Raw genomic sequence first — 13,311 nt, 5'->3', positions numbered from 1 at the left:
AGCATCCTTGTCTTGTTCCCATGCTCAGGAGGAATCTTTTCAGACTCTATTTAGGATGATGATGTCTGTTGGCTTTGTATAAATGCCCTTTATTATGTCAAGAAATTTCCCTTTTATTCCTATTTTGCTGAGAATTTTTTATCATGAATGTGTGTTGGACTTTGTCAGATGCCTTTTCTGCATCAATTGATAAGATCCTGTGGTTTTTGACCTTTGTTTTATTTATGTTTTGGATTACATTGATTGTTTTTCTAATGTTGAACCATCTCTGCATACCTGGTATGAATCTCACTTGGTCATGGTGAATTATTTTTTTGACATGTTGTTGAATTCTATTAGCTAGAATTTTGTTGACGATTTTTACTTCTATGTTCATGAGGGATATTGGTCTCTAATTTTCTTTTTTGTGGTGTGTTTACCTGGTTTTGGTATCATAGAATGAATTTGGGAGTATTCCATCCTTTTCTGTGTTCTGAAATACCTTTAGTAGTGGTGTTGTTAACTCTTCTCTGAAAGTTTGATAGAATTTTCTTGTGAAGCCATCAGGGCCAGGGCTTTTTTTCATTGGGAGGTTTTTAATTACCTTTCCAAGCTTTTCTTTTGTTAGAGGTTTATTTACTGTCTACCTTTGTGTTAGTTTAGGTAGGTACTGTGTTTCTAGAAGTTTGTCCAATTCCTCTAGGTTTTCAAATTTGTTAGAATATAATTTTTCTTAGTATTCTGTTATGATTCTTTTAATTTCAGTTGGGTCTGTTGTGATATCGCCCATCTCATTTCTTATTCAGGTTATTTGCTTCCTCTCCTATTTTTCTTTTGTCAGTTTGGCTAGTGGTTTATCAATTTTGTTGATCTTTTTAAAGAATCAACTTTTGGTCCTGTTAACTCTTTGAATTGTTTTTCTATTCCCTATTTCATTTAATTCTTCTCTGATTTTTATTATTTGCTTTCTTCTGGTGCCTGAGGGCTTCTTTTGCTGTTCTCTTTCTATTTGTTTGAGTTGTAGGGTTAATGTTTTGATTTTGGCCCTTTTTTCTTTTTGGATGTGTACATTTATTGCTATAAATTGACCTCTGAGCACTGCTTGGAAAATCTGGTGGCGTAGTAGTTAAGTGCTATGGCTGCTAACCAAAAGATCAGCAGCTTGAATCCATCAGGCACTTCTTGGAAACTTTATGGAACAGCTCTACTTTGTCCTATAGGGTCGCTGTCAGTTGGAATTGATTCAGTGGCAGTGGTTTTGGTTTTGGAGCACTGCTTTTGTTGTATCCCAAAGGTTATGTTGGGACGTGTTTTCATTCTCATTTGATTCTGTGAATTTCTTTATATTCCATCCTTAATTTCTTCCGTAATCCAGTAGTTTTTGAGCAAGGTGTTGTTCAGTTCCATGTGTTTGATTTTTTTCCTTTTTCTGTTATTGATTTCTACTTTTATGGCTTTATGGTTAGAAAAGATACTTTGTAATATTTCAATTCTTTGGACTTTGTTAAGGCTTGCTTTATGGGCTAATATGTGGTCTGTTCTGAGAAAATACACTTGGAAAAGAAAGTGTACTTGGCTGCTGTTGGGCGGAGTGTTCTGTATATGTCTGTGAGATCAAGTTGTTTGATTGTGGCATTTAGATATTCTGTGTCTTTATTGAGCTTATTTCTGGAAGTTCTGTCCTTCAATGAAAGTGGTGTGTTGAAGGCTCCTACTAGTATTGTGGAGCTCTCTATGTCTCTTTTCAATGCTGTTAGAGTTTGTTTTATATATTTCGGAGCCCTGTCGTTAGGTACATAAATATTTATTATGGTTATGTCTTCCTAGGGTATTGACCCTTTAATCATTATATAGTGTCCTTCCTTATCCTTTGTGGTAAATTTTACTTTAAAGTCTATTTTGTCAGAGATTAATGTTGCCACTCCTGTTGTTTTTTGATTGTTGTTTGCTTGATGTATTTTTTTCTATCCTTTGAGTTTTAGTTTGTTTGTTTCTTTAAGTCTAAGGTGTGTCTCTTGTAGGCAGCATATGGACAAATCGTGTTTTTTTAAATCCATTCTGCCACTCTCTGTCTCTTTATTGGTGCATTTAATCCATTTACGATCATAATTATTGCAAGGTATGAGTTTAGTGCTGCCATTTTGATGTATTTTTTTTGTGTGTTGTTGACAGTTTCTTTGTTCTACTTAATTTTCTGTGCTGAGTTGTTTTTCTTTATGTATTTTCTTTTTATCTTTTTCATTGTTGTTGATTTGTATTTGCTGAGTCTTTATCCCTGTCTTGTTTTTAATTTTGATGTGTAGGATTATTAAGTTTCCTTTGTGGTTACCTTAATATTTACCTGTATTTTTCTAAGTTTAAACCAATCTATTATTTCTTTATATTGCCTTGACTTCTTCTCCATATGAAAGATCTATAACTATATTATTTAGTCCCTCTTTTTTTTTTTTTTTTAATGTTGTCAGCTTTTACATACTGATGACTCTTTTCCCCAATTTTTGGTGTTTTAGCTTTGATTTATTTGTGACTTCCCTATCTGGGTTGATATCTGGTTGTTCTGTCCCGTGTTCTTGTCTTGGGTTTTTATCTGATGTTATTGATTTTCTAACCACAGGACTCCCTTTAGTATTTCCTGTAATTTTGGTTGGTTTTTACAAATTCTCCAAACTTCTGTCTGTCTGGAAATGCCCAAATTTCACCATCATATTTGAGAGACCTCCCAAGAAAGGTGATCCAGCCGAATGTGGAAATTGTAGAACAATATCATTAATATCACGTGCAAGCAAAATTCTGCTGAAGATCATTCAAAAACGGCTGCAGCAGTATATCGACAGGGAACTGCCAGAAATTCAGGCCGGCTTCAGAAGAGGACGTGGAACGAGGGATATCATTGCTGATGTCAGTTGGATCCTGGCTGAAAGCAGAGAATACCAGAAGGATGTTTACCTGTGTTTTATTGATTATGCAGTGGTATTTGACTGTGCGGATCATAACAAACTATGGGTAACACTGCGAAGAGTGGGAATTCCAGAACACTTAATTGTGCTCATGAGGAACCTTTACATAGATCAAGAGGCAGTTGTTCAGACAGAGCAAGGGGATACTGATTGGTTTAAAGTCAGGAAAGGTGTGCGTCAGGGTTGTATTCTTTCACCATACCTATTTAATCTGTATGCTGAGGAAATAATCCGAGAAGCTGGACTATATGAAGAAGAACGGGGCATCAAGATAGGAGGAAGACTAATTAACAACCTGCGTTATGCAAATGACACAACCTTGCTTGCTGAAAGTGAAGAGGACCTGAAGCACTTACTAATGAAGATCAGAGACCACAGCCTTCAGTATGGATTACACCCCAACGTAAAGAAAACAAAAATCCTCACAAGTGGACCAATGAGTAAGATCATGATAAACGGAGAAAAGATTGAAGTTGTCAAGGATTTCATTGTACTTGGATCCACAATCAACAGCCATGGAAGCAGCAGTCAAGAAATCAAAAGACGCATTGCATTGATCAAATCTGCTGCAAAAGACCTCTTCAAAGTGTTGAAGAGCAAAGATGTCACCCTGAAGACTAAGGTGCGCCTGACCCAAGCCATGGTATTTTCAATCACATCATATGCATGTGAAAGCTGGACAGCGAGTAAGGAAGACTGAAGAAGAGTTGACGCCTTTGAATTGTGGTATTGGCGAAGAACATTGAATATACCGTGGACTGCCAAAAGAACGAACAAATCTGTCTTGGAAGAAGTACAGCCAGAACGCTCCTTAGAGGCAAGGATGGCGAGACTGTGTCTTACATACTTTGGACATGTTGCCAGGAGGGATCAGTCCCTGGAGAATGACTTCATGCTTGGCAGAGTACGGGGTCAGCGGAAAAGAGGAAGACCCTCAATGAGGTGGATTGACACAGTGGCTGCAACAATGAGCTCAAGCCTTACAACTATGGTAAGGATGGCGCAGGATCGGGCAGTGTTTTGTTCTGTCGTGCATAGGGTTGCTATGAATCAGAACCGACTCCACGGCACCTAACAACAACAACAACATTTGAGAGACAGTTTTGCTGGATAGATAATTCTTGGCTGGCAATTTTTTTTTGCAATATTGACTGTTGTCTCTGAGCCATCGATAAATTATTATGTTTGTTTATTTTATTTTTGTCTGCTGTGTGCTAGCTTCTTGTTTTGTTTTTATATGCCCAAATAAGCTGGTTGTGTGAGCTAGTTTGTTTTTTGGCACCTTTGAAGCTCTCACGTCCTGTCAGCATTACTAGGGATGGGAGCCCAGGATTCTGTTTACTTATATGGATTCAGCTCAGGTGTCCAGGTAGTCGGTCACCAAGTATGTGATGCAGGCTATCACCTACAGTCATAGACCAGTAGGGTGAATGGTGTAGGCAGAGGTACCTGGCTGTAGTTGGGGGTCGTGTGCTGAGCAAGGCAGGGGACTCAGAACTGCCCCTGAGTGCCTGAGAGGAAAGCATGGCTTTGTTTCCTAGAGCATGTAGGTGGCTGGGTTTTGCAACCATATTATGGGCACCCAGTGCTGTTGGCTGTAAGGACTGGAAGGCACCACTTATACTTGGATCCTTGTCATAGGTGGCTAGGTGGTGTGGGTGGAGCCACCAGTCCTCAGGCCCGTGATGTGGATAGGTGAGGACCCTGCTTAATGGGCAGAGTGGTGTCAAATGCACAAATCCGCCACTTAACATTATGGACAAAACAGTTGAAAATAGGCTTCAGGTATATATCCTGTTGTATTGTGCTAATGAGGGCCTGTGTTGGTGAAATGGGCCCACACAGGTCTGTGCAGGGGTTAAAGGCATTCAAAGTCCATGGACCCCTTATGCCTGTGCCTAGTCAGAGGGGATGTGCCTGTCCTGAGTTTCTTGTTCAGGGGAGGTGGCAGATTATTTTTTCCTGTATGTTAATTTGCTCCCTCTCCAAAGCCAGGAGAATGGCTCAGGGCACGCGATGGCTCCTACTTCTGGCCTAGGGGACATGGCAATAGCTGAAGCCGGCCTGGGGCCTGGGTTCAGAGCCAGGAGGGGGCAGTAAATTGGAGAGAGGTTCTTCCCAAAGGGGATGTTTTTTGATCCATGCGGTAGGTTAGACGCATTACTTCTCTGTTGCTGATTGAGCACTGCTTTTCACTGATTCTCGAAGCTTGAGTAGACTCTCTGCCATTCGGTGTCTCCCGATGTGGAAAACGTGTCCTGAGCACCGCTGCTTGCCTTACCACACACGGCAGCCAATCCAGGATGCAGGGTGCCAGTTCCCACTGGGTCAGATTTCGCAACTCCTTGCTGTTTCTGAACCATGTCTCCTTCCCCCTGCTGCTCAGTTCAACTCTTCAACTTTGCCTTTGATGTTCAGGGGTCCTAGATTGTCATATATAATCGATTCACTTTTTTTTTTTTCTGGGTCTTTGTTGTAAGAGGGACTACAGGAAGCATCTGACTACTCCGTGCCATCTTGGGCCTGCCTCCTCCCGTCTGTTTGGTTATTTTTTAAAAATTTCTGCATTTTTACTGATATTCCTTATTTGGTGAGACATTGTCCTCATGCTTTTATTTAACTCTTTAGATATGATTTCTTTTAATTCTTTGAATGAAAAAAGAAAAAGTTGCAGGTGGGTATGTGTGTATATATGTATTTATTTATTTTTGAGTATAGGATGTCCAGCACCTGGACTTCTTTAGGGAGAGTTAGTGTTAATTTTTTTACCCTGTGTGTGGGCTATACTTTCTTGTTTCGTTGCATGTATTGTAATTTTTTATTGAAAACTGGACATTTTGAGTAATATAATGTAGAAACTCTGGAAATGAGATTCTCTCTTTTCCCGGGGTTGGTGGTTATCGTTTTTGTTGCTGCCGTTTCTTTGATGATTTTTTTCCTGCTAATTCTGTAAAGTCTGTATATTCTTTGTCATGTATGGCCACTAAAGTCTTGGCATAGTTATCTTAGTTGTCAGCCAGTGGTTGTACAGAGATTTCCTTATATGTCTGGGAACAGTAAGTCTTCTAGTGTTTTCCATGAAGCTCTGTGTGTTTATTGGGGGCACACTTTCAACATTCAGCTAGTCGTATTAGAACTCTACCTTAGCCTTTACTTTTTGCTTATGCAGAGCCTCAAGATTTGTCAGAGGTGAGAGCTTAAGACCTTCTCTGGTCTCTGCTGGTCATGCACACAGACCTGGGCACAGCCATAACCCTAGGCATGCAAGTGGTGTTCTAGAGTCTCAGGAATATTTTGGAGCTTTTCAAAGAGATCTTATCCCCCAGCTTTTCCTCTTAAGCTTTGTGGTTATTTCAAGGTTTGTCCCAACTCTTATCCACTGCTTGAGACACCTGTGATGTTCAACAGTTGCCTATCATTGTTTTCAACAAGTCCACCTGGAAACAGGCTTTTTACATTGGGGAGTTCTGAATCATGTCAAGTGTATACAGCCTTGCAAGTGAGCGCTTCCCGGGACAGGTCAGATAATTACGTTTTTCTGGGAATGAGGCTTTGAATGAGCTTTAGCCCCGTTTTGCCCCTTCTGATGGCTGTCAGGTAGCAGGTTTTCAGTGGTGTTGCAGGCTGTTGGTTTTCAAGGGCACTGTGGATATGGCAAGTGAGAAATCAGATAGACCAAGATCAAAATGCTGTGTTGTTTTTTTTTTAAATTGAGATTCAGCCGTTTTTCTTGTATAAATAAATACTCTGTGCATTGCTGGAAGCTTTTGGTTAATTTCCAGAGCTTTGAAAAAGTTGATTCTGACAGATTTGCCAGGTTTCTCATTGCGTTCATGGAATAGAGCATATTCGAAGTTCCTAATGTCATTTTTGCTGCTGTCACCCCTCCTTTTTTGTATTCAGCATCTGAAACCTCATTCTGTTTTGTGGGAGTATTTAAATATTGAATTTACCATATTTATATTGAAAATTATGGAAAGAGGAAACATTTTACTCCTTACTTTTTTTTTTTTTTTTTTAATGATAATCACAAATCACATTCATCATAATACCCTACTTCTGTATGTTTCCAACAGGAATTATCATGTATTCTATTACCTCCTGGCTGGAGCAAGTGAAGAAGAGAGGTTAGCATTCCATCTTAAGCAACCTGAGGAGTATCATTATCTCAATCAGGTGAGAGTTCATGAAGAACATTTTGAAATTGGAGCATTGTTAAATTTCAGCTATCGAATAGTAACTCTGTTTATGGAACCTGTTAATGGATATTAACTTGCATTTTCATATATGCACTCTAACAAACGTATGTGATGCATTTTTCAACTTAAAAAAATATTATTTCCCTCATGTAAGTGTTAAAAGGTAAGTTATATGTGAGCATTTTGTTCTCTGTAAGCATCTTTAAGAAAATAATAAACCTTATTGATACCACTCTATTAGAAAAATGGTTTGCTTGTTCCAAAATTATTTACCATTCCAGACCCCAGGAATGTAAATGTTAGTAACGATTAATGGTTGTTCTTTAGAAGGGTTTACCTAAACCTCATTTGCATGTTTTTAAGTCTAATGCACCTACCTCTTTGCAGGATATTATGATTGATATTGACATACAGGACTTCTTATAATTTAATGAGCAATCTTCTTGTAAATTCAAGTGAAATTCATCAAAGGCTAGTGACTTAGAGAATTTGGATCTTTTCTTGAAACTCAAAATTCACTATTAAATTTTTTTTTTTTAAATAACTTCTCCAGTGGAATAAGGAGTAATTCTCCCAATTTTTTGCTACTTTGGTTTCCCCAATTTTATTGTTATTCCTCATACCAAATTTTTAGTTCAATGTTAATAACATTGGTATAACAATAAATCATTTAACTTGTAGATTTTTTACCGTTATATTTTGATTATTTGAGGCAAGATGTAATGATTATCTTGGAGCCCTGGTAGCACATTGGTTAAGAGATCGGCTGCTAACCAAAAGGTCGGCTGTTCAGATCCACCAACTGCTCCTTGGAAATCCTGTGGAGTTGTTCTACTCTGTTCTGTAGGATTGCTATGATTCGGAATCAACTGGACAGCAACAGGTTTCAGGTTTTATAATGATTATATCTTGCCTCAAAAAGAAATTCCTTTTATGATAATTAAAAAAATCTTTATGAATGTTTTAAAAACAAACTGACACTCTGATGATGGCCCCAGAATTTTAATATGTATTTAGGGTCATGAAAGTAACACTTCAGATTTTCCCTAAGATAAACAATATGCTGTTTAACTGACATTTCTTAATTTTGAAACTATTTATGTGTTATTAATATAAACTAACAACTTTCTTTGTATTAATATATAGAGAATTTCAAAATTTTTAAAAACATCACTTTCTGGTATGATACTGAGTATTTTATTTTATACAAAGTACTGATGGCCTACAAGTAAGCTGATAGTTGTTAGTATTAGAGAAATCCAGGGTTCATTGCTTTTCTTCTGGATCTTTTTAAGTGGCCTTATGATACATATTCTTACCAAATACCAATATTCAAAGGATATGGGACTCAGCAGTTCATACCAGAGTCGCTGAACAGTAGCAAGTATGGGTTGAGCACAATAGTATACGTTCTCCTGGAATCTGAATACTTATACTTAGTTGTTTTTTGTTTTATGCTGCTCTGCAAAATACCTTTCTTTGGATAGCAGCAGTGCTACCTGCACACTGCGTCTAAAAGATGATTAGAGAAGTGTGATAACCATTACTTCTACCTAACTAATCTGCCTTGCTTTCAGATAACAAAGAAACCCCTCAGACAAAGCTGGGATGATTATTGCTATGACACTGAGCCGGTCAGTACAAGTACCTAAATATTCTGTGTTCCTTTAAAGGACCCTCACTTTGCACATTTGATTACATCCATCTCATTACTTAGGCAAATAGAAAATTAGCTTAAATTCAAAGTAGAAACGAGGCAAGATAAATCAATTTATCTTTTTATTTTTTTGAATTGAGTGATTTGTATGGGTATGGTTTGTTGATTCAAAACTAGTCTATTTACTTTTGGGGGATGTTGTCTGTTGCTAATTTTAATTCAGGATTTATTTTAACAAACAGAAATTTTATCACCACCTCAGCATCTCTGGATCTTTAGCCTTAACGTGGATTCTTATAAGCTACAGTTTTTTTTTTTGCTGAGAGCTATTTTTCAAAATTATCTTTTAGTAGTTTCATTACCCATTTGAGAAGCAATTATTGTTTATTTATAAAATGAGTCTTTTCACATAATGAATGCATTATATATTTTTAATTTTTTAATAGCAATTAAAAAATAGATTTTATGTATTTTTCCAAAGTTCAAGTTTTATAAATCCTAGAAATCAGATGATTTTATGTTTTTAATTGAGTGATTTAAGGGTGTATATGATACAAACATAAAATGAGTGGGTAAATTTAGTTTCATTTGTTACATTTTACAAGGACAAGTTTGTAACCCCAAAAGAGCACCAGGAGTATTTTTCCCTTCAGCTTGGAATTAGGTCAGATGTGAAAGGCTTAGAACACCCACACACACATTTATCTATGTCTGTCTGTCTGTTAATTAACAGTGAACTAATTAACTACGTATTCCTCCAGTATACATAACATTTCTGAGTCCTCGTTTTAAAGAATCATGATTTTAATTCTTATTGCATGTGAATAGAAACCCCACTAATTGCAAAACTAGCCTCTTTCAAAGTTGACAGGTGGTAAAAAAGAATTAGTATATGTGGGTATTATTTAATTTTTTGTTTCAGGAAAAGTTTAATTGTATTACCATTTCATAATAAAACAAGTAACTTAGGGTTTCAGATTTGACATTATGGAAAGTAAATATTAGACACTTAAATTTACAGGTGTTGATAAATTTTAGTAGAAAAATTTTAAGTTGTTTTACTACTTGAGAAGCTCACTCTTCATCTTCACTTACTACACCAAGTGACTTCTTCATATTGGGAAATAGGTGTGGGAGTGGGAAACTGCAAATAGAAGATGGGATTGCTTGCAGAGAGCTTATAGTGAATATGTGAACTCATCTGTTATTATTGAGAGACATTCTAAGTAACTCTTCGAATTTGGATTCTGGAGTAGACAGGCCTAACTTGAACCCTGACTTGTTCACTTATTAGTCTTGACACCCTTATCAGGTCAGTTAATTGTTTTGTTTTCATCATTTATTTAAGAGAATAATAATGGTCTTTAAGTTTTGTGAGTGTTAAACAGTGCTTATAAAGAGTTTGATAGAGTGCCTAACATTAGTATGTACACAGTAAATGTTCTTGCCACCATTGCTGCCTCCATTGAAATCATTATCCCTCTTTCTCCTTTAGAAGAATGTTGTAGTCATAATCTCCTGTCAACATGACTTTCATCACCATCTTCTTGCTTACTATGCCCCAGAGGGTTTTCAAATCTATTATAGGTTCAACTTTGATTAATTTCTCATTATTTTTCTCAAGTTGATTAATAAAAGCAGGTAAATCAATCTGAGGATACTTGGATTTGATGTTTGCTCTTAGCTTCTCCTTATAGTGTATTTAGGGGTAGCTAAATGTTTATTCCTATGAGTTATAACTCTGACCAGCCTTATAGAGAGTAAGGATTGTTAAAGGACTGTTCTTTCGTTTGTGCTACCATTATTTATCATATATGTTATGGAATTGTGTAGATCTCAAGGGGAGCTGTAGTGAGAAAATTGCTTTTATCACTGTTGTGAGGGAGCTGTTCTTGCCCACCACATGATTAATTCCTTTTCAGGGTTATTGTTTTAAATAAGCTCCAGTAGTGGTGTTGCATGAGAGAGAATAGAGGAACTGGATAAATTTTGATTTGGCCAGCCCTGTGATTTACAAAGTTCTTGACCTTATATGGGTTATGTAACCTTTGTGATCTCTTTTCCCACCTATAAGTGTTTATGTAATTATCTTCTCGTGTTTTGAAGATTGGAAACGCTGGTGGAGTAGTGGTTAAGACCTATGGCTGCTAACCAAAAGATCAGCAGTTCGAATCCGCCAGGCGCTCCCTGGAAACCCTATAGGGCAGTTCTCCTCTGTCCTGTAGGGTCACTATGAGTCGGAATCGACTCGATGGCACTGGGTCTGGGTATCCTTCCCTATATCACTTCCCACCCTCCTACTACTTGTATTCACGTTTTGGTCTCAAGGTCTGCTTGTAGGACAATCCAAATTAAGATGAGGGAATTTCAGTTTTGGTAGATTAATCCGTCCTTAGTTGTTCTTTTACAGTTGTCATCAGGGAAATAGTAATGGTCATCAATATGCAGTTTAAAAAAGTGATTATGATTTTGATATTCATTGAGACCATTTTGTATTTCTGAAGAACATTTGAATAAGATTAACAGAATTAACAGCAAATATAAATGTATTTTACTGCCTCTATAATTTACTTTCCAGGTATTTTATACGTTAAGATGAATTGTTTTATTCACTTGGGGGTAGATAAGAAGGTTATGAATTCTGAGAATCATTTCTATATCATTGAGTTTACACAAGTGGAAGCATAGATTTTTTTTCACTTGCTTGTTATAGAAAAATGTTTACTAAGTCATAAAATGAATGAACTGTTTGTGGTTTTGGGGACAGAAAAAGCAAAATAGCTTTTTAGAAGTTTTACTACAGATGAAAAATGTGTTAACATTTGATTTAAAAATTTGGTGAGTAGGACATAGGGATGTCTATAAAATGTATTGTTTACCAAAAATTTTATAGGCAGAAAATTAAATGCATAGATTCTCAGAATTTTTTTTTGCAGTAAATTAAAATTTTAACCTAGGCATACGCGCCTTTCCATTAAAAACAAACAAAAAAACCCACTGCCACCTAGTCGATTCCAATTCATAGCGATCCTGTAGAGTAGAATTGCCTCTTCAGGTATCCAGGGCTGTAATTTTCAGGGAAGCAGACTGCTGCATCTTTCTCCTGTGGAGCGGTTTTTGGGCTTGAACTGCGGACCTTTTGGTTCACAGCTGAGCGCTTAACCATTGCACCACCGAGGCTCTTTCCATATACCAAAACCAAACCCAGTGCCGTCGAGTCAATTCTGACTCATGGCGACCCTGTAGGACAAAGTGGAATTGCACCATAGAGTTTCCAAGGAGTGCCTGGTGGATTCGAACTGCCGACTCTTGGGTTAGCAGCCGTAGCACTTAACCACTATGCCACCAGGGTTTCCTTCCTTTCCATATAGATAATAAAATTATTTTCAGTAGCATTGCAAAACTTAATATTTAATTTTGAACTTTTTATATGTAATATATTCATTAACTCACAGTGCTAGATTTTTTGTACATGGTAGATAAAAAAAAATACTGGATAAATATTCTTTAAATTGTAAATTGACACTTAGTTTTTTTTTTTAAAAAGGACTTTCATGCAATTCATTTCTTAGGTACTATTATATATTTAGTTCAATGATTATCCACTATGTTCTTGGCACTGACTTGATGCTGAAGATCATTAATGGATTAGACAGATACAGTTGTTGCGTTCATTGTGTATTTGATGGAACACTGCTTAGGAAGATAGGCATTACAAAAATAAGTGTAAGTGTGAAGAGTTTTTTAAAAAATGTAATTACAAGGGTCTGTGAGAACATGCAATAAAGGTATTAAAAAACTCACTTATTTTTTAGAGATTTAGATTATGTCCATAGTGTTAATGTTTGACTTCTGTGGGACATTAAAAATGCAAGGGTTACACTAAGAAAGTAATATTATTTATGTGATAATCAACCACTATTTTTACTGACTCATAAAGTATATTCTTTGTGAGTTTTTACACTTTCACATGTCTTTCTTTTGGTGGCTGATTATCATGTCTCTTTAATTTCATTAAAACAATTTATATCTAATATAAATGTAACATAAACCTCTTTATATTACATAAATCTAGGCTCCGATTCTCAAATTATTGAATGTTCTAAAAATTATTTTGTCTCCCCAGCATCTAGGTCAGTGCCTTGCATATGGTAAAAAAAAAAAAAAAAGATGGTAGGCACTTATTATTTGTTGAATAAATAACATTTGTGTGTGGAATTGAGCTCTCTTAAATGCTTCGAATATCCCAAATGCTAAAGAACCACTCAAAATCGAAATCAAAGTTGGTATTAGCACACTTTAAAAAGAGTGTTGCTAGTCCTTTCTTTTAAGTTACTCTTGAGATCTTTGCCTTAGTGACTGTGAGAGGGAGTCTGTGAACTAAATACTGCTGGTATTTTGGTAGGTATGGGTTTATTTGGCATCCCTGTAGTAGGTTAAGCTCTGTGTTGACTTTGACCGTATCTAATTTACATTTGTGCATAGGTGAGTTTATCTAAAATTGCCATCTTTCTAAATA

The 13,311-nt window shown here is 36.5% G+C and overlaps 1 protein-coding gene across 11 annotated transcripts in view; it reads left to right on the top strand.

The window, feature by feature from the left end:
* MYO9A (myosin IXA) overlaps positions 1-13,311 on the top strand; it is a 250,999-nt gene that overhangs the window by 74,351 nt on the left and 163,337 nt on the right. For 9 of the 11 annotated variants that reach the window (XM_049852703.1, XM_049852700.1, XM_049852694.1 and 6 more), the window contains exons 5-6: positions 7,013-7,112; positions 8,713-8,769. In XM_049852703.1, coding sequence (XP_049708660.1) covers positions 7,013-7,112; positions 8,713-8,769 — 157 coding nt within the window. The remainder of the gene's footprint in view (positions 1-7,012; positions 7,113-8,712; positions 8,770-13,311) is intronic. The other 2 variants (XM_049852698.1, XM_049852699.1) reach the window with 1 other exon arrangement.

Source organism: Elephas maximus, chromosome 13, assembly GCF_024166365.1.
Source record: "Elephas maximus indicus isolate mEleMax1 chromosome 13, mEleMax1 primary haplotype, whole genome shotgun sequence".
Taxonomy (NCBI): Eukaryota; Metazoa; Chordata; class Mammalia; order Proboscidea; family Elephantidae; genus Elephas; species Elephas maximus.
Note: the sequence above shows the minus strand (reverse complement) of the source record. Positions and strands in the feature narration are given on the sequence as shown.